Here is a 26,299-nt window from a genome sequence, read left to right on the forward strand (position 1 = left end):
ACACGTAACGAACTCCCCATACCGGTAAAGCATCTAAATCACAAAGGCATAATAGACTAATATACACTTGCACTATAATGGTTTTGTCATCCCGGTCCCTCTACTCTGCAAAGTTTTAACCGGACACTTGAACTCATGCAAAATAGAACTTTTAAATACCTCTGACCATTGACCAAGCACATGTGGCAATAAAATATGGAGCTGGACAAAATGGGTGTAATTCATGCGGGGCAGTGAGCGTGAATATGAACATTTTGAACAATAAATTATTAAAATAAGAAGAAAAAATAAATAAAAAAAAAAAAGAGCAAAAGCAAAACAGGAGACTTATCGTTCTTCCAAGCACCCCACCCCATCTTGTTGCCTTTTCTTTTTCCATGTTCGTTTCTTCTCTCCCCCCCCCCAACAACAACAAAAAAAGAGAGGAATAAACAAAGCAATCCCTTACTGAAAATGGATGTTTCTGCCATCAAAAACTTTTTTACCTATGATTTGATTTAATTTTGAGTTTTTCTTTTTTTAATTTCTGATGAGAAGGCTTGAATTCATGGTATGAATAATCACTTGCATGTTTACATTTTGCTGTGAAGTGGACTCAAAATAATCAATTGAAATTTATGGCTTAAATCATGAAACATGCTGCTTCAATTTTAGTTCCCCTTCTAAAATTCGACAATGGTGTCAGGGAAGGTGCTACTGCTAGTAAAAGAATCTCAAAATTTTCATCTGATTTTCTTTATTTTTCTTTAACTTTTCTAATTATTTTATGAAATATTTTAAATTGTGGTGGTTAAGCATTGTACTTTCTATAGCATTCTGCTAAATAGGCGGTAAGGGACTGCTTGGATTTTGAGAGGTGATAGTAAAAGTGAAAAGAAGAGGAGTGTACTGATGGTTTTGGAGAGATTCGCCCGTAATGGTGACGGTAAGGATAACAGGACTGATTGAAAATTGTAAGCAAATGTGGGTTTGGTTATGTATTTGCAGACAAGGAGGAAGGGGTGGTGATGTCCGGTGATGGTGTTGAGAAATGGAATAGTGGAAGAGAAAGGACTATTTCGGATTTCGTTTTTTGGAAAAAAGGGGATGGATTTGCAGTTTTTATAAAAAATAATATTTTGTAATAAATAATGATGTGGCATTAATTTAGCTGAGGTAGATATGATATGTGTGTCATGTCAAGCGAGTGAGCATCATAGGTGTGTAAAATTTATGTTTTGCATCAGTTCAAGTGTTCGGTTGAAACTTTGTAGAGTAGAGGGACCAGGATGACAAAACCCAACTAGTACAAGTGTCTCTCACGCTATTCTGCCAATCACAAATGGTAATCAAACCATCTAGAAATCACATCAAACATACCGTAATGAGTAACAGAAAGTCACTTCTAGTCTCATAGCTCTCAATAGTGAACAAAATCAAAACGATAGACACGGGCTACCACTATAGAATCTTCCAACAGAGGTAAACACATAAGCAGAGTACAATATCACGAAACTCACCTATATGTGAAGCAAGATAGGAGGACTTACCCCGATAAGCAGAGCCGAATCAAAATAAGAATGATGCTCCTCTATAACAAGTCAAAACCATACATGTAATGACACCATCTGGTGCAGCGCCCTCAGCTATACCATAGAAAATATATCAATGGGCCGGGTCTCCCACTCTAGGGTGCCCTCTACCCGCTTGTCCTCCACCCCTAACTGGTTGTGCAGGCGGAGTATCAACTGGAATAGAGCATGTAGCCTAAATGCTCTGATGAAATCCGCCCCTACCGATTCTTAGACAATCTCTCATGATGTTCCTACTATCACCACACTCATAACAACCCTTCTACGGGCGTGGCTCCTCGTACTGATTCCATGCCGAATAACTAGAATAACCGATGTAGGAACCCCGTGCCGGTGGTGCACTAAAGGATAACTGCCCTCACATGAGTACCCTAACTAACTGGAGCACTACGAGTAGTCTGAAGTGAGGGTTGGACTGGCCGACTACCCGAGCCTTCGCTATGATGGGTCATAGCTGAAGTGTAGAATCCACTGAACCCTCCAGAACCACTGAAAGTAGGAGGGTGATATTTCTTGAACCTCGCAAGTCTAAGCTACTTCTCTTCTGGTGCCCCAGGCCTGACCTCAGGCTGAACCGGAATAACATGTTGTACCGGCACCACACCCTGAACCTGACCAATGGGAGCCGGCTGCTCTAGAGTATGGGCGGTAGGAGTCTGAGCCCCTCCCCCAATCTGTGAAGTAGCTGGTGCAACGGAGATTAATCCCGCCTGAGCCAATGTACCAAACATGCTCAGGAACTAAGCTAAAGTCTCCTGAAGTCCGGGGGTAACAACAGGCGCCTCCGGTGCCTGTCCCCCAACAGGAGCTACTGGCGGCTCCTAAACTGCTGCTCTAACAGGTGCTCTATTTGCGATGCGTGCCCCTCCTCGGCCCCGGCCTCTCGCGGCTCTAACAGGGGGAGCGGGTGTCTGCTCAGTTGATACAGTAGCACATGTCCTCACTATCTATGAGAGAATAGAAATACAAAGGCTCAACTTCGAAATCAACAAATCCGCACGACATGAATGAAAGAAGTGGGGATTTTTCCTAATAGTTATGTAGCCTCTCGAAGATACGTACAAACGTCTCCGTATCGATCCGCAAGACTCTTCTAAACTCGCTTGTGACTCGTAGCACCTATGAACCTAGAGCTCTGATACCAACTTTTCACAACCCCAGTTTCCCTCCGTAAGATGTCGTGATGGCACCTAGTCTTTAAGATAAGGTAAGCCTAATGCTTATTGAATTAATGACAAAATTCAACCAACGACTATTAAATATGAAACAAAAATTTCTATACAAAGCCAACAATCCCAAAACTGGTAGTACAAGTCATAAGCTCTACTGAGTTTACTAGAAAATCTTAAAGTACAACTATTCCGGAATAGAAATAAACTGTACAAAAATAACTTTCGAAGGTGACTCCGAGGCCTGCGAATGGGACGGCAGGTATACCTTGAAGTCTCCACAATAATATCTGATCCGCTATCTAATAATCAATAGACTCCGGAGTACCTGGATATGCATAAAAAATGTACAGAAGTGTAGTATGAGTACACCACGGTCGGTACCCAGTAAGTATCAAGATTAACCTCGGTGGAGTAGTGACGAAGTACAAGTCAAGATATTCGCTAGACAAAATAACCTGTGTAGTATAGAAGTATAAAAATAATAATGGAAAGAGGAAATCAGTAAATGGCAACAAGAATCAACAAGTGATATGAACAATAAAGCAATAAGAACATTGTGAAGTATTATTAAAACCAAATAAGGAAACACAAAGGATAATCAATTAATCAACTCGTTCTAACACGAGTTTCACAACAAAATCACATAATGATAAAAGTGATAACAACTCCAAATAATAATATATAAGAGCAAACTCGACAAATAAAGAATGTGACACGTAACGACAATTTCAAATAAAGCATGTGATAGTAGATATGACGAATAAAAGATATAACATGTGCTAACAATTCCAAATAAGTACATAAAAGATGACTAAGAGGCTAGACCAGTCAATTTCCACATATAATCCCGAGTACATACTCGTCACCTTGCGTATACGGCTTTCACATGACACAAATAGCACAAACGACTCAAATCCTAAGGGGTAATTCCCCCACACAAAGTTAGACAAAATATTTACCTCAAAGAAGCTAGAAAGATATTCTAAAATGACCTTCTCGTGTGAAACAACCTACGAACGGCTCAAATTTAGCCAAAATAACTTCATATCGTGAATAAAAACCATAGGAAACAAATCCGAATAATAATGATTCGATCTTTAATGAAAACTAAAAAGTCAACCCAAAAAGTCAACCACATACTCGCACCTCAGAATCCGACAAAATTCACAAAGTACGAACATCCATCCCAATACGAGTCCAACCATACCAAATTTTTCCAATTCCAACATCAATTCGTCCTTCAAATCATCATTTTATATTTTTGAAAGTTTTCACAAAATTTCCATTTTTTTCCAGCTCAAACAACTAATTTAATGATAAAAATAAAGATGAAATCATGAATTAAAATTAAATCCGGTTAAATAACACTTAACCCAATCCAACACGTGAAGAACCCCTCAAAAATCGCTCAAATCCGAGGTCTACAACTCAAGATATGATAAACATGGTCAAACCCTCGAAATAGAGTATTTTTATATTCTGACCAGATATTACACATCGTGATCGCGGAACATTCGTCATGATCGCGAAGAACAAAATGAAGGCTGCCAAAAATATAACCTTACGCGAGCGCGCAACCGCGAATGCGACTCACAGTAACCTCCGCTTACGCGATCGCGAACCAATTGATATGAACTCGAAGAACAAATCCTGATGCCCCTTCCAGCTCTATCTCTACTCGAACACGGAAGACACATCTCGAATGCGGACCACAGCCAACTGGACCTTCGCGATTTGCATGCACACAGTTGCGACCGCGATGAACAAAACCACTGAGCTCCCAGAATCACTTCGTGATCGCGAAGAGCAATAGTCACACCAAAAACCAGCAACTCTAAAGCATGAAGAAATGGCTCGTAGCCCATCCGAAACACGTGCGAGGCGCCCGGGGCCCCGTCGAAACATACCAACAAGTTCCATAACATAACGCAAACCTACGCGCAGCCTCAAATCACATCAAACAATATCAAAACTATGAATTACACCTCAAATCGAATTTAATGAACTTATGAACTTTTAACTTCTACAACTCGCACCGAATCATATCAAATCAACTTGAAATGACGTCAAATTTTAAATGCAAGTCCCAAAATGACATAACGGAGCTAATCCAACTCTCGGAATTGCAATCCGAATCCGATATCAACAAAGTTAACTCCCGATCAAACCTCTTAACCTTCCAAGCCTTCAACTTTTTAATTTTTACCAAAATGCATCAAAGTAACCTACGGACCTCCAAATCCAAATCCGGACACACGCCTGAGTCCAAAATTACCATGTGAAGCTATTTGGAACATCAAAACACCCTTCCGGAGTCATCTACACAAAATTCAAACTCCGATAAACTCTTTTCACTTAAACTTCTAAAACATGAATCATCCTTCTAAATCAATCCCGAATCATCGAAAATCCGAACTCGACTACACATACAAGTCATAATACATAATACGAAGCTGCTCGAGACCTTAAGCCACTGAACGGGACGCTAATTCTCAAAACGATCGGTTGGGTCGTTACAATAGAGGGAAAAGATTTTCAGATTTCGGTGGTGAAAAATGAGGTTGAACCTCTCTATTTATATCCAACAAAGTTGAGTCCAAACAGGTGCTAAGGTGCTTGTTCGTTGATAAGGTGTCTGTTCAACAGAAAGTTTGAATTTCTGTTAAACGGAATATTTGGTCGCGAATTTGACCGTTGCAAAATAATGCCGCGAAATTCCAAATTAATATTTTTCGCGCAAAAATATTAGGAAAGGAAATATTAAATAACCGAAAACGAAAATAAATTTGGTCCAAACAAATATCAAATCCGAAGCCGAGCGACGACGACGGTGCAAGACTTTCTCTCTTCTCAATTCTTTAAGAACTAGAAGAAGTGCTTCTATATATAAGCACGAGAATTTTCCTCTTCCTGTCCAATGAGGGACAAAGTTCCTTTATAAAAAGAACTAATTCAAAGTTTCATTTCCCTACATTTCTTTTTCCACCATTTTTCATTTTCATACCTCTTTTGTTTAAATTAATAAACAATTACAAATGATGAACCAAGCTAATATCAAGAGTACTACTCACTGCTGCATGGAGCCTAACCAGGTGGCTGTCTATTTAGCTAAGCTTGCTACTAGCAGTGAGGAAAGCTCATTCTATAGCTCTTTTCGTCAGATCCCAGTTGGAGCTAAAAGGCCCTTCCAGCTGGACATATTTTTGAAAAAATTACAAGAAAATATATGTGACTTCCACCATAACAAAAAATAGTCCATGTTTTTAAATTTTATCCGACCTAGCCCATATTGTACATATTTTGAAGCACTAACAAATTTAAAATCTATGTTCTTACAACCATTCCTTCTAAAAGCTATGGAGTTAAATCTGTATTTTCACAACCATTGCTTTCACTCTCTCAAATTCGCACATCTTCTACATATGCTTCAAGGGGCCGTGTATTTTCTGCTTCCCCCCTGTATCACCTGGTTGCAATGTAAGAACAACTGAAGAGTAGAAGTCCACCATTGAAGGCCATTCAAAGCTTTGCTTTCGAAAATAGGATTTTTTGAGTTTGTTAGTTGTTTGGATTGGGTGTTGTTCCAATTGATTTAAAATATCAAAAGGAGTTCAAAATTTAAATTTGAAGTGATATGGATTAGATTTAAGCAAAATTTGAGTTAAATTTCAGAAAAGACACAAGGAAGAGGACGAAGTCAGTTTTTTATATAATTATGTATAATCTTGTATAATAGTGTATATGAGTGTATAAATACATCTTATACACTATTATACACTTTTATACATCTTTATACAAGCGTATGTAGACAGACTTCTTCCACGATTTTCAGTTGCATTTTTTGTTTAAAACCAGTCCAAATCTCCATTAAATGACTTCAAATTTTATGTATAACTTCCTTATACTATTTCTAACAAGTCTAAATAACACCCACTTCAAATTTCTCACAAAATCAAATTCGAAATTTAAACCCACATATTTATGCTCGTTAAAAATCTAATTAAAGTCAATATTGTTTTGGTAGCTAGTCATGAGCTTTTTATGTTAAATTCCCAATATATTCCCACTTTTGCAATTTTCACCTTATCTTTTGCTCCTTTTTTTGTACATCTAGCCACGAGATCATTACGTTTGCATGAGTTGTTGATGAGTACTTTTCAATTTCGACATAGTGGATTTTAATTTTCTGTACTAGCGATTTTTACTCTTACTGGATTTTTCATGTAGAGTATTGATATGCACTTCCCACTTTTTTCAATTTTTGATATTCGTTATGCTTATCCTGTTTTTTAATTTCTCAACACAATATTCGTGTGTGGTGTAAAGTCAAGACTAAACCGAAGGAACAAAAGTCTCGTTAGTATTTTCCTTTTATTCAGTCGCAGAAAAATGAGATTACAAAAGCAGCGCAATGTGATATTCTTACATTCATCGAATTAACTACTAAAATAATAATAATAATAATAATAATAATAATAATAATAATAATAATATAAAAGCAAAACTTATGTGCTGTTCAGTTTGTATTTGGTATGGTCATTGCACATCACAGATCAGCTAAAGTTCATAGTTGTCATTCTTCCATACCAGAACTTATGTGTCACATGTTCATTATATTTGTTTTTCTAGTAAAATAATTTAAAACTCAGTCGTGCAAAGCATAATTTTTTCCCTTTCGTGCTTCATTCTACTTTAACAAATTATCATTCCAAATCCACCTTTACATCTCAGCTTTGTTGGAGGAACAAATTAAAGATACAGATCATGAATATGGCTGATAACAACAGTGAGAGAAGATCAGAAGACCTAATTAAGGCACAGGAAAAGAAAGAGACAAGCAATAATATTAACACCATTGCGTTGTACAAACTTTTCTCATTTGCTGATACAGCTGATAAAATATTGATGTTCTTTGGCACAACAGGTGCTACAGGGAATGGACTTTGTCAGGTTCTTGTGGTTGTACTGTTTGGAGATTTGATTGACTCTTTTGGATTAAACAAAACTTCAGACGTGCTTCAACCAGTTTCCAAGGTACATATCACAACTTCTTTTATTGGTTTCTCATCCGGTGTTCGGTACCCGCATTGAGGTCCGATTAAATCCGAATTCGCGTCGCAAAATCCCATATTGGGGATAAAGCGCACCCTAACAAAGGCGCGTATCACAACTTCTATATCTTGTCGATCGCTATTGTCCTTTAGCTTCATTTTTGATTCTTGATTTGTTGCTGATAGCTATTTAGGTAAATATTTTGGCATGCATGTTTAAAATTATAACTTTCAAAAGTTCTTATTTCTTTCTTAAATTTCGTGTCTATACAAACTATGCCACATAAACTGAAAACTTTATGATGCATGCTAGTTTCCATGAGCATGAAGCTTAAGAAAGAAATAAAGATGAAACTTTTGAACGTAGGAAAATATATACGAAGAAGAATACAAAAAATAAAGGCTTGACAATATGAACTATGAACAAGATTGAAGGCTTGAAATACGTACGAAATGCTTTCCTAAAAGAAATATTTTATTGCTCATTCTCCTCGACAAGATTGCTATGGATCATTGTATATAAATAACTTTGGTGGATATGATAAGCCTTTATATTTTTGCACTAAGCAAATAGTGAAGAAATAAATGATAAGTACATTTATGTAATTTTCAACTACTAGTCATCGAAAACAATGTAATTTTCAACTACTAGTCATCGAAAACAAATTACTATAAATAATACATTTCTTTTGGTAAAAAGAATTTTTTTTATTATTCACAAGTATGGTTATTTTCTGTGTTCTATTTTATGTGATGTACTTTAATTGAGCATAAAGTTTCAAAGAAAGAAAGACTTTTTATACTTGTGTTGCGATATAATAAGTTATTTATATTTGTATAGCTATGAATTATATCATTAAATTGAGATCAAAAGTTTAAAGTAAATTATCGTCAAATATTATTTTTAGATAATGCTGAGCTTGATTAAGTAATTTTCAACAGCCGGCTCATAACGCCATGCCTATAAATTGAAGAGTTGTAAATTCTCAGCAATGCAAATTCTATTCTACCCAAAAAACACTCTGATTACTTTGACAATTTTCACTATAGAAAACAAAAATAAAAGCGAGAAAAGTGTAATTGGAGGATCATCACGGTGGCGGATGACATGCGAGTGGTGTGCGGGACAGGGAGGAGCGCGGCGGCGCTCTGCTCCTCAATGGAAGCGGCGATCTCCTCAGACACCGTTCCTTCATTTGCAGGTCCACCAGCTGTTTGTCCAGTGGATCCTGTAGGTGCCGTGACCGGATACGCCGCGTTTATCCATTTTTTGAGGGTCAAATTTCAATCAAATATTTCGGGTCGACAACATCCTGGTAATGGACAGATGAAACAGTCGCCATTATTTAATATTCAATTAGTAAGGCATGGACGAGCACTGTGGATCACTAAGTATCGGGAATCTACTTCACTAATAAGAAACTGAGAGGGTAATCGGAGCAGAAAAGAATTTGGTCAAAGTTTATTTTGCATCCCTCTATTTTCCTCCCCTTTTACTTTTGGCAAGATCGTTAATGCTACTTTTGTCACAGTTTAGCATGATGTGATTGTGGTTCTCTCCGTGCTACCATTTTGACATAAGTTTTCAGCATTGTATGATGTTGATCCAATCTCTCTGACGAGAAGATAATTGAGTCGATAGATATTATTCCAGTTGGATAGCCCTATCCTTTGCTATTTCCTAGCATATTAAATATGGAGTAACTTGTAGCAAGTTCAAATGTGTCTGGTTCTTTGATTTCTGAATCAACCCAGTCCAAATAGATGATTTCTGAATACAATGGTTGTTTTTCAGGTGTCATTAAAACTTGTATACGTGGCAATCGCTTCAGGTGTAGCAGCATTTTTTCGTAAGTCAAACTAACAAAGCTACATGAAAGGTGTAATATATTTGAAATGCAAAAGTTCCTAAAAATTGTGCTAGTTGTTTGCTAGAGGTGGCTTGTTGGACGGTGACTGCGGAGCGACAAGCTGCCAGACTAAGGGTGTTGTACTTAAAAAGTATTCTGCGACAAGATGTTACTTTCTTCGATAAGGAAGTAAATACAGGGGAAGTTATGGGGAAAATGTCTGGTGACATTTTTATCATACAAGATGCTATGGGCGAGAAGGTACGACCATAAATACTCTGATCATTTTTGTTTATACAAAAAAAAGTTTGACAAATTCCAAGATCCGTATTGGACAAAAAATAGTGCGGTTGAAACTTGAAATTATACAAGAAATGTCTTGTGATTGCAACTTAAATTTTGCATATATAATTAGACCTATATTATAAAATTCTCTCTAACTCTCTCTGTTTTCTTTTTTATCTTGCTTCCAACTTTTGCTTATGCTCAGGTGGGTAGGTTCATAAGGTGTGTGGCAATGTTTATAGGAGGATTTGTTATTGCCTTTATCAAGGGGTGGCTTCTAGCACTTGTTATGGTTTCACCCATTATTCCACTGGCAATAGTTGTTGGTGTCATGTTCTTGTTCATGTCTAGAAAGGCTTCTCATTCACAAAAAGCTTATTCTAAAGCAGCTAATGTAGTTGAGCGAACAATTGGTTCCATCAGAACAGTAAGACTAAATTTAACCTTATAACTTAATGTTTATTCTCTCTCTGCTTATGTGTGTTTATTGTCCATAATTATTTTCCTGTCATTTAAATATTTTAACTTAATGCTTTATTAGTTTCTGAATTTCCACATGATTTAGCAGCTTTAGGATTAACTTACCTATCTTTGCTTTTCCTCCTTTGGAGCCCCCCCCTCCTTCTGTTTGATTCCTTCATTTTCCTAGGGAACCAACTAAAACATCTTATATTTAATTTAAATATGATGAGTTGTAGAACACAGAAAGCGTTAAGCAAATGACCAAAATTAATTGCGGAAAGAAGCATATAATATTTAGAACATTTTAAACACATAAAAATCTAGATAAAATAAAGAGAGAAATAAGAAAGACGTGGGATAAAAACCTATCTGGAACGCAATACATGTTCCGAAATATTACGCACAATCTAAATAAAGTTTACAAACATTGTGCTAATCGTACATGAATACTAAAAATTGATTCTTTCTGGGGTTATTACTTTCTGGAATCTCATTGAGGAAAATGCCAGGGATCATATACTTTTTATAACTTTTGGATGAAATCCACTCTGCATGTTGTATAGGTTGCATCATTCACAGGGGAAAAGCTGGCTCTCGAGGAGTACAATAAGTCCTTACAGAAGGCATACAGATCTGGTGTACATGAAGGACTTGCAAGTGGCTTAGGCTTGGGATCAGCCAATTTTATTCTTTTCTGCAATTATGCTTTGGCTTTCTGGTATGGTGGAAAGATGATCCTGGAGAAAGGTTATACAGGAGGTTCGGTGTTGAGTGTAACTCTAGCTGTATTATCTGCTTCAACGTGAGTATTTTGTCGATGAATCTGCAGTAGCTTCGAACATGCTTTCAAGTTTAAGAGGTCTAATGTGATCATTATCTACACAATTGCAAAAACTATTTTGTAGGTCAATAGGTGAGATATCTCCTTGCTTAGCTGCATTTACAGCAGGGCAAGCTGCTGCTTTCAAGATGTTTGAGACTATAAACAGAAATCCAGAGATTGATGCGTACAATAATAATGGAATTATTTTGGATGACATCCGTGGAGATGTATTGATGAAGGATGTTTGTTTTAGCTATCCAAGTAGACCAACAGAAAGAGTACTTAACGGGTTTTCATTGTTAATCCCTAGTGGAAAATCTGCTGCTTTGGTTGGTGAAAGCGGAAGCGGGAAGTCCACAGTTATTAGTTTAATTGAGAGATTCTATGATCCACAATCAGGTGAAATTTTTATAGACGGACTTAATCTTAAAGAGTTCCAAGTTAAGTGGATTAGACAGAAAATTGCTCTAGTAAGTCAAGAACCTACTTTGTTCTCAACTAGCATCAAGGAAAATGTTGCATGTGGGAAAGATGGAGCTACCAAAGAAGAAATTGAAGCAGCCATTGAGATAGCAAATGCAACCAAATTTATTAACAGCCTACCCCAGGTTCATATTTTTAATATGTTTTTGTTTGTCTTGATTAAAATGACGGTATAAGGATTTTGTTGAATTGAATGATTTTGCTTGTAGGGAATAGAGACAAAGGTTGGTGAACGTGGAACTCAACTCTCTGGTGGACAAAAGCAGAGAATTGCTATAGCTAGGGCAATTCTGAAGGACCCTCGCATTTTACTTCTAGACGAGGCAACAAGTGCTCTAGATGCTGAGTCAGAGAGAGCTTTACAAGAAGCACTTGACAAAATTATGGTTGATAGAACAACCATAATAGTTGCACATCGCCTCAGTACAGTGAGGAATGCTGATAATATTGCTGTCATTCATCAAGGCATAATTGTTGAGGAAGGTATAAACAAAGATGTATGGTTTCTTCTACAGTTAACAAATAATCAAAACTTACTTTCACGTGTATTATGTATACATATTTTTCCTAAAAGGAAAAGCCACAAAGACCATTTCTGAATGAATATTATCTTGCTTAATTGTTTTATTACTAAGTGATTGAAGCACTGCTGAATGAGTTGAGGCTTTTAAAAAGATTTCCTGCTTATCTGTTACACCTGAGAAAATTGCACAGATCTTTTTCCATGTGTAACATATATAGCTACCCTACCCAATGTTCTCTAACATTTTTGGAGACTGAATGCTAAATGTCATTATATATCTCAGGCAAACACTTTGAGCTACTGAAAGATCCCGAGGGAACATACTCGCGACTTATTCGCTTCCAAGAAGTAAATCAAGCAAAAGAGCAAATATGCCTCGATGATCCACAACATCTTTCTACTGAGTCAAGACCAGAATCCATAAATAATTATGATACTACAGCTATTGAAGAAATTCCCGAGACTAGATTGCTAAGAAATTCAGATACTAATTCAAAAGTATCTAAAAAGCTCGATAAAGCTCCTGTTACTCGTCTTGCATATCTGAATAAACCCGAGGTTCCTATTCTTCTTGTGGGAGCAGTAGTTGCCACAATTTCCGGTTCCGCCTTCCCTGTTTTTGGGTTAGTATTATCCAACATACTTAAATCATTTTATGAGCCACCAGATGAACTAAAGAAAGATTCACAATTTTGGGCACTCATGATTGTGGTTATTGCAACAATATTACTGATTTCATCTCCATTAGAGACACTATTTTTTACCGTGGCTGGTTGTAAGTTGATCCAACGAATTAGATCGATGTGCTTTCAAAAGGTTGTCCACATGGAAATTGGTTGGTTCGATGAGACAGAGAACTCAGTTGGAGGGATAGCCACAAAGCTCTCTGCTGATGCAGCTCTTGTTCGAGTTCTTGTGGGGGACATATTGGCGAAAATAACTAAAGATCTTGCAGCTGCAATTGTAGGGATAGTGATTGCTTTTCGAGCAAGTTGGTTATTGTCTCTTATTATCTTAGCCATGCTACCGTTCATGATGGCCAACATTTATGTTCAGAGAAAGTTCGCTAAAGGATTTAGTACTGACGCAAAGGTTTGATATCAAAACTTGATAAGCTCTTTATTTATCTTTCTCTCCTTCCGTAAGTTTCTCATTGTCTTATCTTATTACGTATATCTCTTTTTGCTTTCATTAGGTGTCTTATTTTTCCGCCAAAATATAAAATTTTGCCAACTGGTATTTTTTAATATATTTGTTCAGTTGAAAGATTGGACTGGATATACAAGTAGTCTAACCCTTCACTTTCACATGACTCCCAATTTTTAATCAAGCAATTAGCGTGGAGAAGGAGACTCTTCTTTTCCTATGAAGGTTCCCATGTTTACTCAAGAAATTATCTTAGCTAACGAGTTTCTAATAAAATCTTTATCTTAGAAAGTGGACTTATAGTAATATTTGATTAAGGTAGAAGCTAAGATAGCTGCAAAAGAATGTTGTCAATGATGCGAGTAAATGATCACTAAATGTTAAAAGATAATTGAACTGAATTAAATTTGATTCATGGGATATGCCGTAATTGGATTATCTTCATCGTTGTACAAGATTTACTATTTATACAGGGGTAAATTGGCTGTTAACATGCTCAACTAATTATCTAGTCGTGCCAGAGATTTTGCTCCTAACATTAGGACACTATCCATTGAAATTGTTTAGTATTAGAGTATTAATATGGAGAGGTTAATCTGCAATCATTCTTTATGCTATGAAGTGTACGTGAGTGCCCCAAAGTCATGTGTCTAATCCATGATTGGTTAGGACTCAATATTTGACATGCAGCAGAATTTGTATAGACTGAATCTCCTTAGACAAAATAACATACTATTTTGCCTTTTTAGCCGAGCCATGCTCATCTTATGATCAGAAAGCTTGGGCATTAGTTAAATTTTAAGAAAACCGTTAAAATGATAAAATGGCAGATGGAATGTCAAAAATCAGATAGAGAAATTTAAGAAAAAACAAAGATCAGCAAGTTAATAGAATGTGCAAGAGAAAGTGAAAAGCTCTTAATTGATGTTAATTCCCTCTTGGAAAATATTTAGTTAATTTTTATTTTTTATTTTTGGCAGAAGTTGTATGAACAAGCAAGTCAAGTAGCCAATGACGCAGTTGGTAATATAAGAACAGTTGCTTCTTTTTGTGTAGAAGAGAAGGTGGTGGAGCTATATAAGAAGGAAAGTGAAAGCCCAATAATGACCGGGACAGGAAAAGGGCTGATTAGTGGGATTAGTTATGCTATTGCATCTTCATTACTTTTCTTTGTATATGCTGCAAGTGGTTATGCTGGAGCTCGACTTGTACAGGACGGGAAAATTGCAACTTCTGATACTTTCCGTGTAAGCATTTACTTTACATGTGTAATGCATTTTTTCTATTTTTAATAAATTTATTCAATGGGAATCTAGAAATATGATTTATGATGGAAATTCTCTTATGTTTTTTCATCCATCAATATATATAGAACCCCATGTATAATCCTTCATGGATATTTGGATATCACCATTGATATGGGACAAGGGAAAAATAAAAAAAGGGTGAAATGCAGAAATAGTGTTTGAATTTAGGAAGAAACCTCCAAATGTAATTTCTTTTTCTTCTTCAGAGCTGCCAAAAAGTGGCTAAAATTAAAAAATAGGAAAAGGAAAAACAAAGATAAAGGACTATGCCACATTTCTGTTAGATCTTGTGTCACCTTTTTGTTTTTAAATTTTTGGGGGAGCGGCCCGTCATAACGGGAGGAAAGAAGGAAGAGGGGACGTTTTTTTATGGAGTTCACATCACTTGCGACTATTGCGATGGAACTCCAATCTCCATCAAGTAGTTACACGAGTATTTCACAATTTAAAATTCCTTTTGTTTTTAATTATTAAGTTATCTCCCCAGTATTAAATAATAACTCTCCCTCATGTTTTCTTGCAGGTTTTCCTTGCTGTGTATTTGACAGCTATGGTTATTTCTCAGTCAAGCTTCTTTTTTAATGATTTGAAAAAAGCTAAGGGTGCTGCCGCTTCAATAATTGCTATATTAGACAGAAAGTCTAAGATAGACTCAAGTAACGAGGATGGTTTGACTTTAGACCAAAGCAAAGGAGTAATAGAGTTTAAAGAAGTATGCTTTGCATATCCAACAAGGCCAAATATCCAAGTTCTTCATGGCTTCAACTTGACAATTTTAAGTGGGCAGGTATATGTCTCAAGTAATAGTTAGTCATTTAATTACTCTATGATTTTGTTTGGTATGATTATTAGGATGCGGAATGTAGCAACACAAATTACAAAGGAATAATAGCACTTATGGTCCCTCAATTATTGGTAAATTCTGATTTTGGTACATGTGATAAGTGAGTAAGCACATTTAACCTTCATGTAATAAAAATGTGTATTTTTGGTCCGTTTATGTTGGAAACATGTTATATTTAGATTATTTATAGAATTATATTATCCTCATATATAGAGTAACAATAAAAACTTAGCAACATGGGTAATTAAATGGTATAATGGTTAATAATTCGGTAAATTTGTAAAGATTCACAAGCAGAGGTGTCAAAAGTGTATATTTAAATTAATTGAAGGTTAAATGTGCTTAATCAGATATCACAAGGACCCAAAATAAGAATTTGTCAATATTTGAGGCAGTAAAAGCGCAAAATTTTTAATTACAGATTTGGTTAGTTTAAACCATGTTCAAATCTTAGCCTGAATTATAAATGCGGGTAAGCTTTTATTTCAACTAGCCATCACAGAAAATAAAACCATTGCATATCAGGAACATGCAAAAATGGTGATCTACTCCAACAGGAAATAGACAAAGTTTAGCCTATTACTTGCTCGTGACAAAATTGTGTATTTCTCAATTATTAACATCTACATTTGTTTACTACGTTCATCTAGACAATTGCTTTAGTCGGAGAAAGTGGCTGCGGGAAGTCTACAGTGATCTCACTCTTACAACGATATTATGATTTTAATTCGGGTCGAATTATGCTAGATGGAATAGACATTACAAATTTCAACTTGAAATGGCTGAGGCATCAAATGGGGCTTGTGAGCCAAGAACCAGTTCTGTTCAATGACACAATCCGAGCCAACATCATGTACGGGAAGGACGGAGATGCGACTGAAGGAGAACTAGTAGCTGCAGCAAAATTGGCAAATGCCCACAAGTTCATTTGTGGCTTACAACAGGTTAGGAAACCATTCATCTAATTAGCCATAGAGCAAAAGCTAACCTGGATATGCAATATCAAAGAATTCATGTTCTCCCTATGCATCTTAAAATATTCAATATGTGAGGGAGGAGGCTTACTTTGTGTTCTTTAATTTTCTCTAGAGTTGGAGCAAATCTGAAGTTGTTACTACTAGCTAGTTTACAACTCCAACTTCCTTTTATTGGGGTGGGGAGGTGGGGGGTCCCATGGAAAAAGAAAAGGCTTTTTAATATTATATTTTTTTATAGATAATGTTGGAAAATACTCTACAATGAAAAGTTGGTATGAGAAAAAACACAGAGATTTGAGAGGTTGGTCTTGAAAATTCTTAAATACATGGTGAATGATATTAGAACAATTGTTTCTTGTTACTAGGTCTTTTCTTCTAGAATTAGTAATTATGCTTATCCTTTAGATTAGATTATTATCATAGATAGGCTTTAAGAGTTATCTTTCAGTTAGCTTGGTGTTTTGACTTGTACGAGCCTCCTAATACAAGTAGTCCTAGGAAGGTGGTTACTACTTAAACCTATATTAAAACTCATTATGACGTTCAATGCAACACACAGTTTTCATTGCCTTTCAAAGTGTTTATAAATACCATATACAGAGAGACTAAGGGCTTTTTAAATTAAATAAATGAGGACATTGAAATCCAGACATTTAAAATCAATGTATACATTTTAGTTCTTAATTCAATATTCTTAATTGATTTCAATGTGTCTAAAACCCCAAAATTGAGATTTGGATCAGGGTTACGATACCATAGTTGGGGAGCGAGGTGTTCAGCTTTCAGGTGGTCAGAAACAAAGAGTTGCCATTGCACGAGCTATTGTGAAAAATCCCAAAATATTGTTACTGGATGAAGCTACTAGTGCGCTTGATGCAGAATCTGAAAGGATTGTCCAAATGGCATTAGACCAAATCATGGTAAATCGAACTACGATTATAGTAGCGCACAGATTATCAACAATTGAGGGAGCAGACTTAGTTTGTGTGATGGAAAATGGAACCATCATAGAAGAAGGAAACCATGAAACTCTTATCTGTAACGAAGATGGCCACTACGCCTCCCTCTTCAAACTTAATGCGGGATCTCTCTCATAATCTCTTATTTTGGCTATATACATGCCTCGTGCTTTTTATTAACCTGATGCTAGGATATTATCAAAAGTTGTAAGTTATTGGCAGTTGCATAGCAAACTGTACGTACTCGCATTATGTTCATTGTTAATATGTACTATTAAACTGTGTTTAGATGTTCTTGCAAGGAAATACATGTCAAGTGGTCAAAATATGACTTCCACCACATTAAACCACCAAAGTAAAAGCCATATTATCCTTATGTCAATTTGAGCATTAGAAATTGTGGATTACTAGCTTGACGGTTATCCAATGGACTATGAGCAGTGGTGCCTTTGGAGATATCTATATCTATATCTATATATTATTAAAAGGAAGAAAGTTTGGCATAGAATTGTGACAAGTGGCGGAATAAGAAAATGACACGTGTTAGTTTTAGGACAAAAAGTAGTTATTAGGAGTAATTATTAGTTACATTAGTTAATGTTTAAAATTTTGTCCTAATCCTTGCAAAATAAAAATCACAATTTTTGGTAAGTGGTTGTACTTTTTACGCAATAATAAAACTGAAAAATTAATATTTAATTATTGGTCTTCATAGAGCACATTTTATTTAAAATAATTAAATTAAATATTTGATTTAATTAATAATAGGTTTTCATAGAGCACATTTTATTTAAAATAATTAAATTAAATATTTGATTTAATTAATAATATATACACACAACCTTTCTTGTGCATTGTGGCGGAGATGTGGTAAACAGAAACTGTACAAAGCCGGTGGAAACATCAGGAAGTTTAAGGGAGAATCTCTGGGAACGTGGACTCAATATCGGAAACATCAATCCATTATGTATCGGTTGTGCAGTTATTTTTGCAGTTGTAACATTTCCAGAACTTTTTATATAATTCTAACCATTCTACCAACATATCTTTGTATTAGGATTTCAAAGTATAATGGAATTTCGTATTTGTGGAGCACTTCATTTCCTCTCTAAATTCTCAAAGTAGTCTGCTTTACATGCCAAACTTGAACTTTTTCTGTTGGTAATTTCTAAATTCCCATTGAAGTGGACTATGCATCCAAGATGTTTGATGATATGCAAAACTTGAACTTCTTCTGTTGGTAATTTCTTGGGTGTTAGTTTTCGATTGTTTTGAATAATTTCTTGAGTGATCGTACCTAATTGCAAGGTATCAAAATTGCTGCTGTAAGATTAGGTCTCTTAATTTGTGCTCTATTGTTATTTGTTCCTGTAAGAATGACTTTATCAGTAGATCCAGTTCCAAAAAGGAAGAGAGGGACAAGGAAAGATGAGGATGGATGATCCGCACAACTGCTTGTGTGACAATCTCTTCTATTCAGAAGAGAAAGCGGAAGATGAACGAAGATGCACCTATTTTTTCAGTTAAGTTCTCTTCTTTCTCTCCCTTTTTCTTTTAATCGTGTGTTTATTGAGTAGTCTTAATGATAATCATTAAAGTGAACTATGCACCCAAGATGTTTGATGATATGCCTGACTATTCACCGAATGATATTTGAATAAGTACATAATGTAAAACATGTTTTAAATAGAGTTCTTCTCGCGAATGCATATCTTAAAACTGATCTTGAAGAACAATCATTGCTTTAAAATTATATTTCGACTCATAGTGCGGTTCGCTATGATTATTGCAAGTAATAATTCATTTCTTTGACACGTCTAGCTTTTCTCTTATTTTTTGTAATGTGACAAAAATTAATCAGCAATTAGGCCAAACTAATCTCTAATATTTCAAATTTGGTTCTTCTTTGGCATAGAGTAAAAACTAAAAAAAATAGAGAACTGGACTTCGACGCTGCCATAACGGATGCTTTTCCATGAAGAAGTAAACTAAAGGTAACTACCTTTTCCCTTTTTTTTTGTTAATGATACTTTGGCAGATTACTAGCCCTTTTTAATTGAAGACTTTTGCAGGTTTGATTTTAGTATCTTAGAGCTCAAGCATCCGGAACTACATTTAATAAAGTGGATTTATACAAACGTGCTTTTTACTATTAATTTTATACTAAATTGCTTACAAAAACTTATTCTTAAAATCTCTGTTTCTTTTTCAAGGAGCACAAAGTTATTTGATCCTATTGATATAGCATTCTCTTGGAGCTGCATGTGAGCTTTTATGGCATTCTGATCATATTATAGTTCAGCTTCGGGAAGTTTTTTTTTTTTGGGCTTTCTGAATGTTCACTTTATTTATATCATCTTTTGAGAGGCTAACGATTATAGCGAATTCAAAATATCGACGCTATGTTAGTCACCAAACTCAAAGGTTATCAACACGAAATCGAGAGAGTGAGGAACGGTTATTTGAGACTATGAGGCGGTACCTCGGTAGTGACTCTTGTTGGTATTTCGCGATATTGTTGGATCTCATCCTCTTGAAGGTAAGGCAAGAGGGATGAAGCCGAACCATAGGTGTTTGCAATTATTTTCCTATCCGTTACCAAAAAATAATATCTTCCTCTTCATCTCCTCTTACCTCTTCATATAAATTATTCTTGCCTTAATACATTACTTTATTCAAGGTTTGTTCCTGTGACTTAGAATACATCACTCTTTGTTGCAGTGTTGTGGCTAATTTTTGAAATTTTATATGCTTAATGCAGGCCTATTGCGTACAAAGATCAGTTGAAGCCTAATAAATTGAAAGAAAATTAATATGCCCTGATAAATATTTTATCCATTTTCTTTTAATTCGTACATTGAGTCCATGAAGTAAAGATTAACCATTGAATATTTTTAAGATATAAATTTTAAAATAATTTTGTCATCCATTCCTGTCCATGAATTATTCAGTTTGAGGCGTTTGTTTCACTTCATTGCATCATTAAATTGTTAGATACTTTATTCAATAGAATACTACAAATTACAAAGGTCTAGGAGACTAGGACCACAACAATGTTAAATTGTTGGATGAAGCAAGTGATTTGGAGTAAAGAATTGGATACTTGTAAGTGTAAAATAATACTGCTATTGCTTCATTTTTCAAGTTTCATTTTTTGTTCTGTTTTTTATTTTAGATCTCTTTATATACTTATTATCATATTATCCTTAAAGTACACTTTGTTATTATAACTAAAATATACACGTTATTTGCTCAAATTTACACTTAAAGAGAAGTGCTTCTTTGGAAGACATGTCGTCTCAGTTGTTTTATCCAATTCAGAAAATTTTCATCTCTTAAGGGGATAATATTGATTCTTTTAGTACCCACTGAAGCTACTTTGGCCCTGAATATGGCATATATTACTAACCATTGAATAGTGACAAAGACGACATAATAACATATAATCATCAGAAAGAGTTAATAGGCGCTCGATAGTATATGGATAAATTTATGCGCAACATTCAGATTTGCAGTTTCACATTCTTACTCAAGCCTTAAGTTATTGTTGTGATGAGGGTGGTTTGTCGACACCATTTCTTGAGCCCTTTCCACTAATATATTTCCTGTAGAATATTCTATTGCTCCACATCTCAATTGCAGCTATATGTTTTCCTTTAGTTATATGACTCTCAAAATCTTTTTTAGTAAGAAGGGTACTGCCCAAAACGATGTGAATTAAAGTATCTATATGGGAACTGGTCATAAACTCCTTACCTGGTATAGATCCCCTTCCTTATGAATCAGTTTTTCGGGTACAAGAAATGAGTGCCCCTAATGGCTTTTCTCTCTTCGGTTACTGTTCTACTGGCCTTTTGTTTAGTGGTAAATTGTAACTACCTACCTTATGCAGAGGCAAACAGAAAGCAATCTACAAACACCTGAAATAGAATATTTAATGTCAACGGAATTTCTTTTATGCAGGGCTGCCCTTTTTTTATGCACAGTATTTCAGTGTAGATGAAGATATTGTTTTGAACAGATTGATGAGTTGAATCCTCTTAGTGGAGATTTTTTCAGCAAGATTAGGAGTAACTAAGTTTCTCAGGTGGAAATACATAGACAATGTAGCTAGGTTGAGAAATGCTGAACATTTATAGGTTTCACCAACTCTTTTTCTTTGATGTGATTATCACGCAACAAGAAAATCTAAAAGTATTTCTTAGTATCTATCATCATTTTTATTTGTATTCTCTTTTTATTCGTTTTTACTTATGCCATGTTATTTAAGGTGCATGCAACTAATTATTGTTGTTAAGAAACTGAAAGAGATATTCATAAAAATATGGTTTTAGTTTTTAGTAGTTTAATTCAAGCTTGTCAGAGTAGTCAAAAGCCAAAAACAAAAGAAACGTTATGGCATGCCAGGTTTTTAACTCAAAACAAATGATGTGTAATTTTTCCGATTATGTTATTCGCAGGAAATAAGATTTGAATCAAATGTGATATGTGAATATATTGATAGGAAGCTGAGTTTTAGTGGCTGTCAGGTATGTGGAATTAATTGTCAATATCCACTTTGTGGGTTCTTACGCATTTACTTTTGTAGTTGATTTCCTTCCATAGTTGTTTTTTTATTTCTTATGCTGGACCTTTTAGAATTTGTTTTTGTACTATTACGGCTTTGCAGCTATAAGATGGAAATATTATATACTTTCACAAATCTCTTTGAAAGCAAGGCAATAAACAATATCGCTTTCCAGAGGTTCCCTCAATTTTGGAGTACTTCCACAAGAATCATCAAGTTTGTGATGCGTCCTCTTATTGTGATATTAGTCCCCAGAGTATTAAATACTGTATTTATTTGAAGAAAGGGTTCCTAACGAAACAGTAGCAATTACGTATATCATAGAAAATGTTAGTCTGAAAGAATATCACAATAAGAATATAAAATCTGCAATATGTCACACATGATTCATATAAATTTGTTTTTATTATCTCTCTATTCTTTTTTCTTTTGAAACGATCTGCGCATCGCGCGGATACGTATACTAATTTTGTGTAAATGTGCGTCGAAATGTGGCACCCATAGATATGTTGTCTTCGGATCGGAGTAGTTTAACAGAAGTCCAGCAGTGTGTGGCCACTGAATGTTATCAAGAGAAATTTCAAGGAAGGAATTCACTCATATATACTACTTAAGTTTATGTAGTATTGAATGAGATGGTATTTGGCTTTTTTTTTTTCTTTCTTTGTAGGTGATATTAAACGCTAGCGAAAATCTTGATTATTTTGCTAGTTCTACAAGTTTGATGGGTACATATGGGGTAGTGAAGTTGCATGAAATAATCAATATTTACAATCGGCAAGTTTGATGGGTATAATGAGACGCTGACTGAAACGAATCTCTGTTTCAAATATTACTTACTTACTTTCCAGGCCAGAAGTCAACCAGAACCTTTAGTATGTCTTGGGTGGAAAAGAGGAAGAGGATGGTAAAATTGTTATATATACGGAAAGGATGCTTCTACCGACCCAAATCACGAGACCACTTCATTATGATACCCATAAGCCATCTCTTACGTACCCTCCTCGTGCACTCCATAGTATCTTCAATTGATACACCCGATCTGAAAGACCTCCTGCGAATTCGAAGTTAATTCTCCTATTTTTCTAACACTGCACCGCAGACCCGATGATAACATAGATATTCTCCAAGTATTCTTCACACTCTGCTGCAAAACCCAATCCCCAGCCACATAACGTATCCAATATCTTTAAACACCGCACTTTACTTTTTGAACCCACTAGAACCATTGTTGAGAGCCACTCACTCTGACCTGGTCCCGAATTTGTAACCAAACTCTAGTGCTCTACTAGCACATGAACACTTCCAAGGAAGCAACCGAATGAATTTTTTTCCTTGCACATCACATCCACGGGAAGCATAAATTCTGAGTCATCCCCAACACCCGCACATGAATCGATAAGGCGAAATGTAACACATGTACGTCAAATTCCTTGTCCAAAATGCCCTTGATATTTTTCTCCTCTTGGTCATAACTAATCCACCAATGCACCGTTAACCAGAAACTACACAGGCACACAACCACGTGACTCAATCATAGACGGTGGGCTCCCCCACATAACTTTACGCTACAATCACATAGATCCAAGCCCCACAACGACCTCTTCTGCCTAGTTACCATGATCCCACACCGTTGCTCGGCCAAAATTCTCATAAGTTCTTGTTAGACTAATCATAACACATCCTGAATTATCAGCCACAATCGCACACTCGACCTCTTAACAATCGTACCATCTTTTTCAAGCAATCCAAACTCACACCGCAGTACATGCATCCCATGTTGAATAGGAAGTAGAACTCTTCATAGGAATCTCATCAAAACCACGCAACCACTAACCTGCTCACATGAGATAGCCCACTTGTGTAACCTCATATCGACCATCTCCAACGTCATTGCTATAGTTACATCCATCATGAAATCAACTAATCTCCCTGGGTCCACATTGATCCGCCAGCCGTAAGAATCCCTTCATTCATTAACATCACCTGAAGGTCAACAACGTGTTTGAAACTCGAAGCCGTATTGCATCCAAGGCAATGATCGAATACTTCACCTTTTCCTACATTTCTGTAACGACCCGGCCGGTCGTTTTGAGTATTTTAGCCCCGATCCCCTATTTATTATTTTCTCTATGTTATATTATGGGTATGTGAATTGTCGGGGTATTTGGTTTTGGTTTCGGAGTGAAAAAAGACACATAGTCTCAGATTTGGTACTTTTACCGACGGGAATTGGTATTTTAGCAACCAGATTAGTGTTTTTATAGGGCAGTTTTTTTATAAGCTTATTTCAACATTTTTGGAGCTAGGGAACTCGGATTTGGGCGATTTTTGAGAGGATTTTCACCACATGGATTGGGGTAAGTATTTTTGACTCGATTTTTATTATATTCTATGATTCCATCTTCGTTTTTGGTCTTTAATTTGATGAATCTAAAGTGAAAATTTGGGGGTTTTGTAAAAAAATCCGAAAATATGAAATTCATTGATTTGGGAGTCACATTGGACTCCGATTTGAACAAAAATCACGTAATTGAACTCGTAGGATTATAGGTAGTCGAAATCTACCCCTCGTCTCGGGTTTGACTGAGCGGGTCTGGGTGTTGACTTTGGGAAAAATGTGGCAATCGAACCTTTATATTATGGAATTAATTTATAATGCATTAATTGATATTATTGAGTTAATTTTAACTAGATTTGGATCAAACAGAGGTAAATTCTAAAGAAAAAGTTGTGATTGGTTAAATTGTGTACTGCTAAGCGAGGTAAGAGACTTGTTTAATCTTGTGTGGGGGAATTTTCCCTTAGAAATTGTGTTGGTTGTGAAAATTGTGATATGTGAAAGCCGTGTACGCAAGGTAACGAGTGTGTACATGGGCTAAATGTGGAAATTCTGATTTTATCTATGTAGATTTCTTCCATGCCTTAATTGAGTTATCCTATCATGTTATATACATCATCATTAGTCTATTTTCACATGTTCTACTTGTTGTATCTCATACTTGCTAATTGCTATACATGTTTAGTTGAAGTTCTTGTTTCCCTTATTCCGTATTCATTATTTAACCGTTGAACCCTTTACTTGAAGTTGTTAAATTGTGGAATATCTGGTTGTTGAATTAGTATTTTCCCTTGAATCACTGATCAAAGAGCGATTGAGTTATAAAGGTCGTGATTCACATTAAGGCTTGTGAAATTCTATGTTATTGAGTTATTCACTTCCAATTGTTCTTATTTAGACTGTGGGTACAATGTGGTTGAGCCCTGGGCTCCTTGTAAAAATACTATTATTGTTGATTTCTTTTGGCAAGTTGTGATACTGGGCACTTGAGGTGCGATCTGTGGTACATTGTGATATTGACACGCATGCGGTGGTATAAGGTTTTGGGGTTGAAACGCATGCGGTGAGATAAGGTGGGCTTGATACGCGTGGCTAGTAGGGGAACTACTAGAAGTCATGCGGTGTGATAAGGTGGGCTAAAGGCAGGATGCTATTTCTGAAAAATAATTTTTAAAATTAAATGTGAAGGCTCTCGCGGTGATATAAGGAAAGATTATGATTTATTTATGTGATTTGAAACTACGAGGACGTACCTCGGTAGTGACTCTTGTTGGCATTTCTCCATTTTTGCCCATGTCCTTGGTTGTTGTTTCCTTAGCATATTATTAATTGTTTTCTCTGTGCTGCATTAAATTGCTTTAGTTCCTTGTAGTCAACATTGATATGTCATTTGTTGTTTAAATTTTATTACTGCCATTATTACACTACCTTACACTTGTTTAGTCTTTTATTTATTCCAGTATGGCATTGACCTGACCTCGACTCTACCGAGGTTAAGCTTGGGCCTTACTGGGTACTGTTGTGGTGTACTCATGCTATGCTTATGTACATCTTTTTGTGCAGATCCAAGTACTTCCTACCAGACCAGGCATCGGTGAGCTTCTGCTACTGTGGGTACAATGTGGTTGAGCCATGGGCTCCTTGTAAAAATACTGTTATTGTTGATTTCTTTTGGCAAGTAGTGATACCAGGCACTTGAGGTGCGATCTGTGGTACATTGTGATATTGATACGCATGCGGTGGTATACGGTTTTGGGGATGAAACACATGCGGTGAGATAAGGTGGGCTTAATACGCGTGGCTAGTAGGGAAACTACTAGAAGTCATGCGGTGTGATAAGGTGAGCTAAAACGCGGGATGCTATTTCGGAAAAATAATATTTAAAACTAAATGTGAAGGCTCTCACGGTGATATAAGGAAAGATTGTTATTTATTTAT

General features: G+C 35.8%; 1 protein-coding gene and 1 long non-coding RNA gene across 6 annotated transcripts; both read left to right on the plus strand.

Annotated features, from left to right (window-relative positions):
- The first annotated feature begins 8,773 nt into the window (after window positions 1-8,773).
- On the plus strand, window positions 8,774-17,741 carry LOC107776638 (ABC transporter B family member 21). Of its 5 annotated transcripts, none has more exons than XM_075221955.1 (12): window positions 8,774-9,224; window positions 9,590-9,644; window positions 9,719-9,905; window positions 10,135-10,356; window positions 10,955-11,193; window positions 11,297-11,822; window positions 11,907-12,180; window positions 12,504-13,312; window positions 14,347-14,613; window positions 15,197-15,460; window positions 16,168-16,461; window positions 17,238-17,741. In XM_075221955.1, exons 3-12 carry the CDS (start codon window positions 9,852-9,854, stop codon window positions 17,589-17,591), a joined length of 3,303 nt encoding a protein of 1,100 aa, XP_075078056.1. In that variant the 5' UTR covers window positions 8,774-9,224; window positions 9,590-9,644; window positions 9,719-9,851; the 3' UTR covers window positions 17,592-17,741. The 5 variants fall into 5 exon arrangements, with proteins under 5 accessions (XP_075078056.1, XP_075078055.1, XP_016452033.1 ...); XM_075221954.1 differs by having other exon boundaries at window positions 9,730-9,905; XM_016596547.2 differs by having other exon boundaries at window positions 8,774-9,110.
- Window positions 17,742-18,319: 578 nt separating this feature from the next.
- On the plus strand, window positions 18,320-22,431 carry LOC107776640 (uncharacterized). The gene is made up of 2 exons (XR_012694992.1): window positions 18,320-18,975; window positions 19,369-22,431. It is a non-coding gene; the product is annotated as an uncharacterized LOC107776640 (long non-coding RNA).
- The last annotated feature ends 3,868 nt before the right edge of the window (window positions 22,432-26,299 follow it).

Source organism: Nicotiana tabacum, chromosome 9, assembly GCF_000715075.1.
Source record: "Nicotiana tabacum cultivar K326 chromosome 9, ASM71507v2, whole genome shotgun sequence".
Classification (NCBI taxonomy): Eukaryota; Viridiplantae; Streptophyta; class Magnoliopsida; order Solanales; family Solanaceae; genus Nicotiana; species Nicotiana tabacum.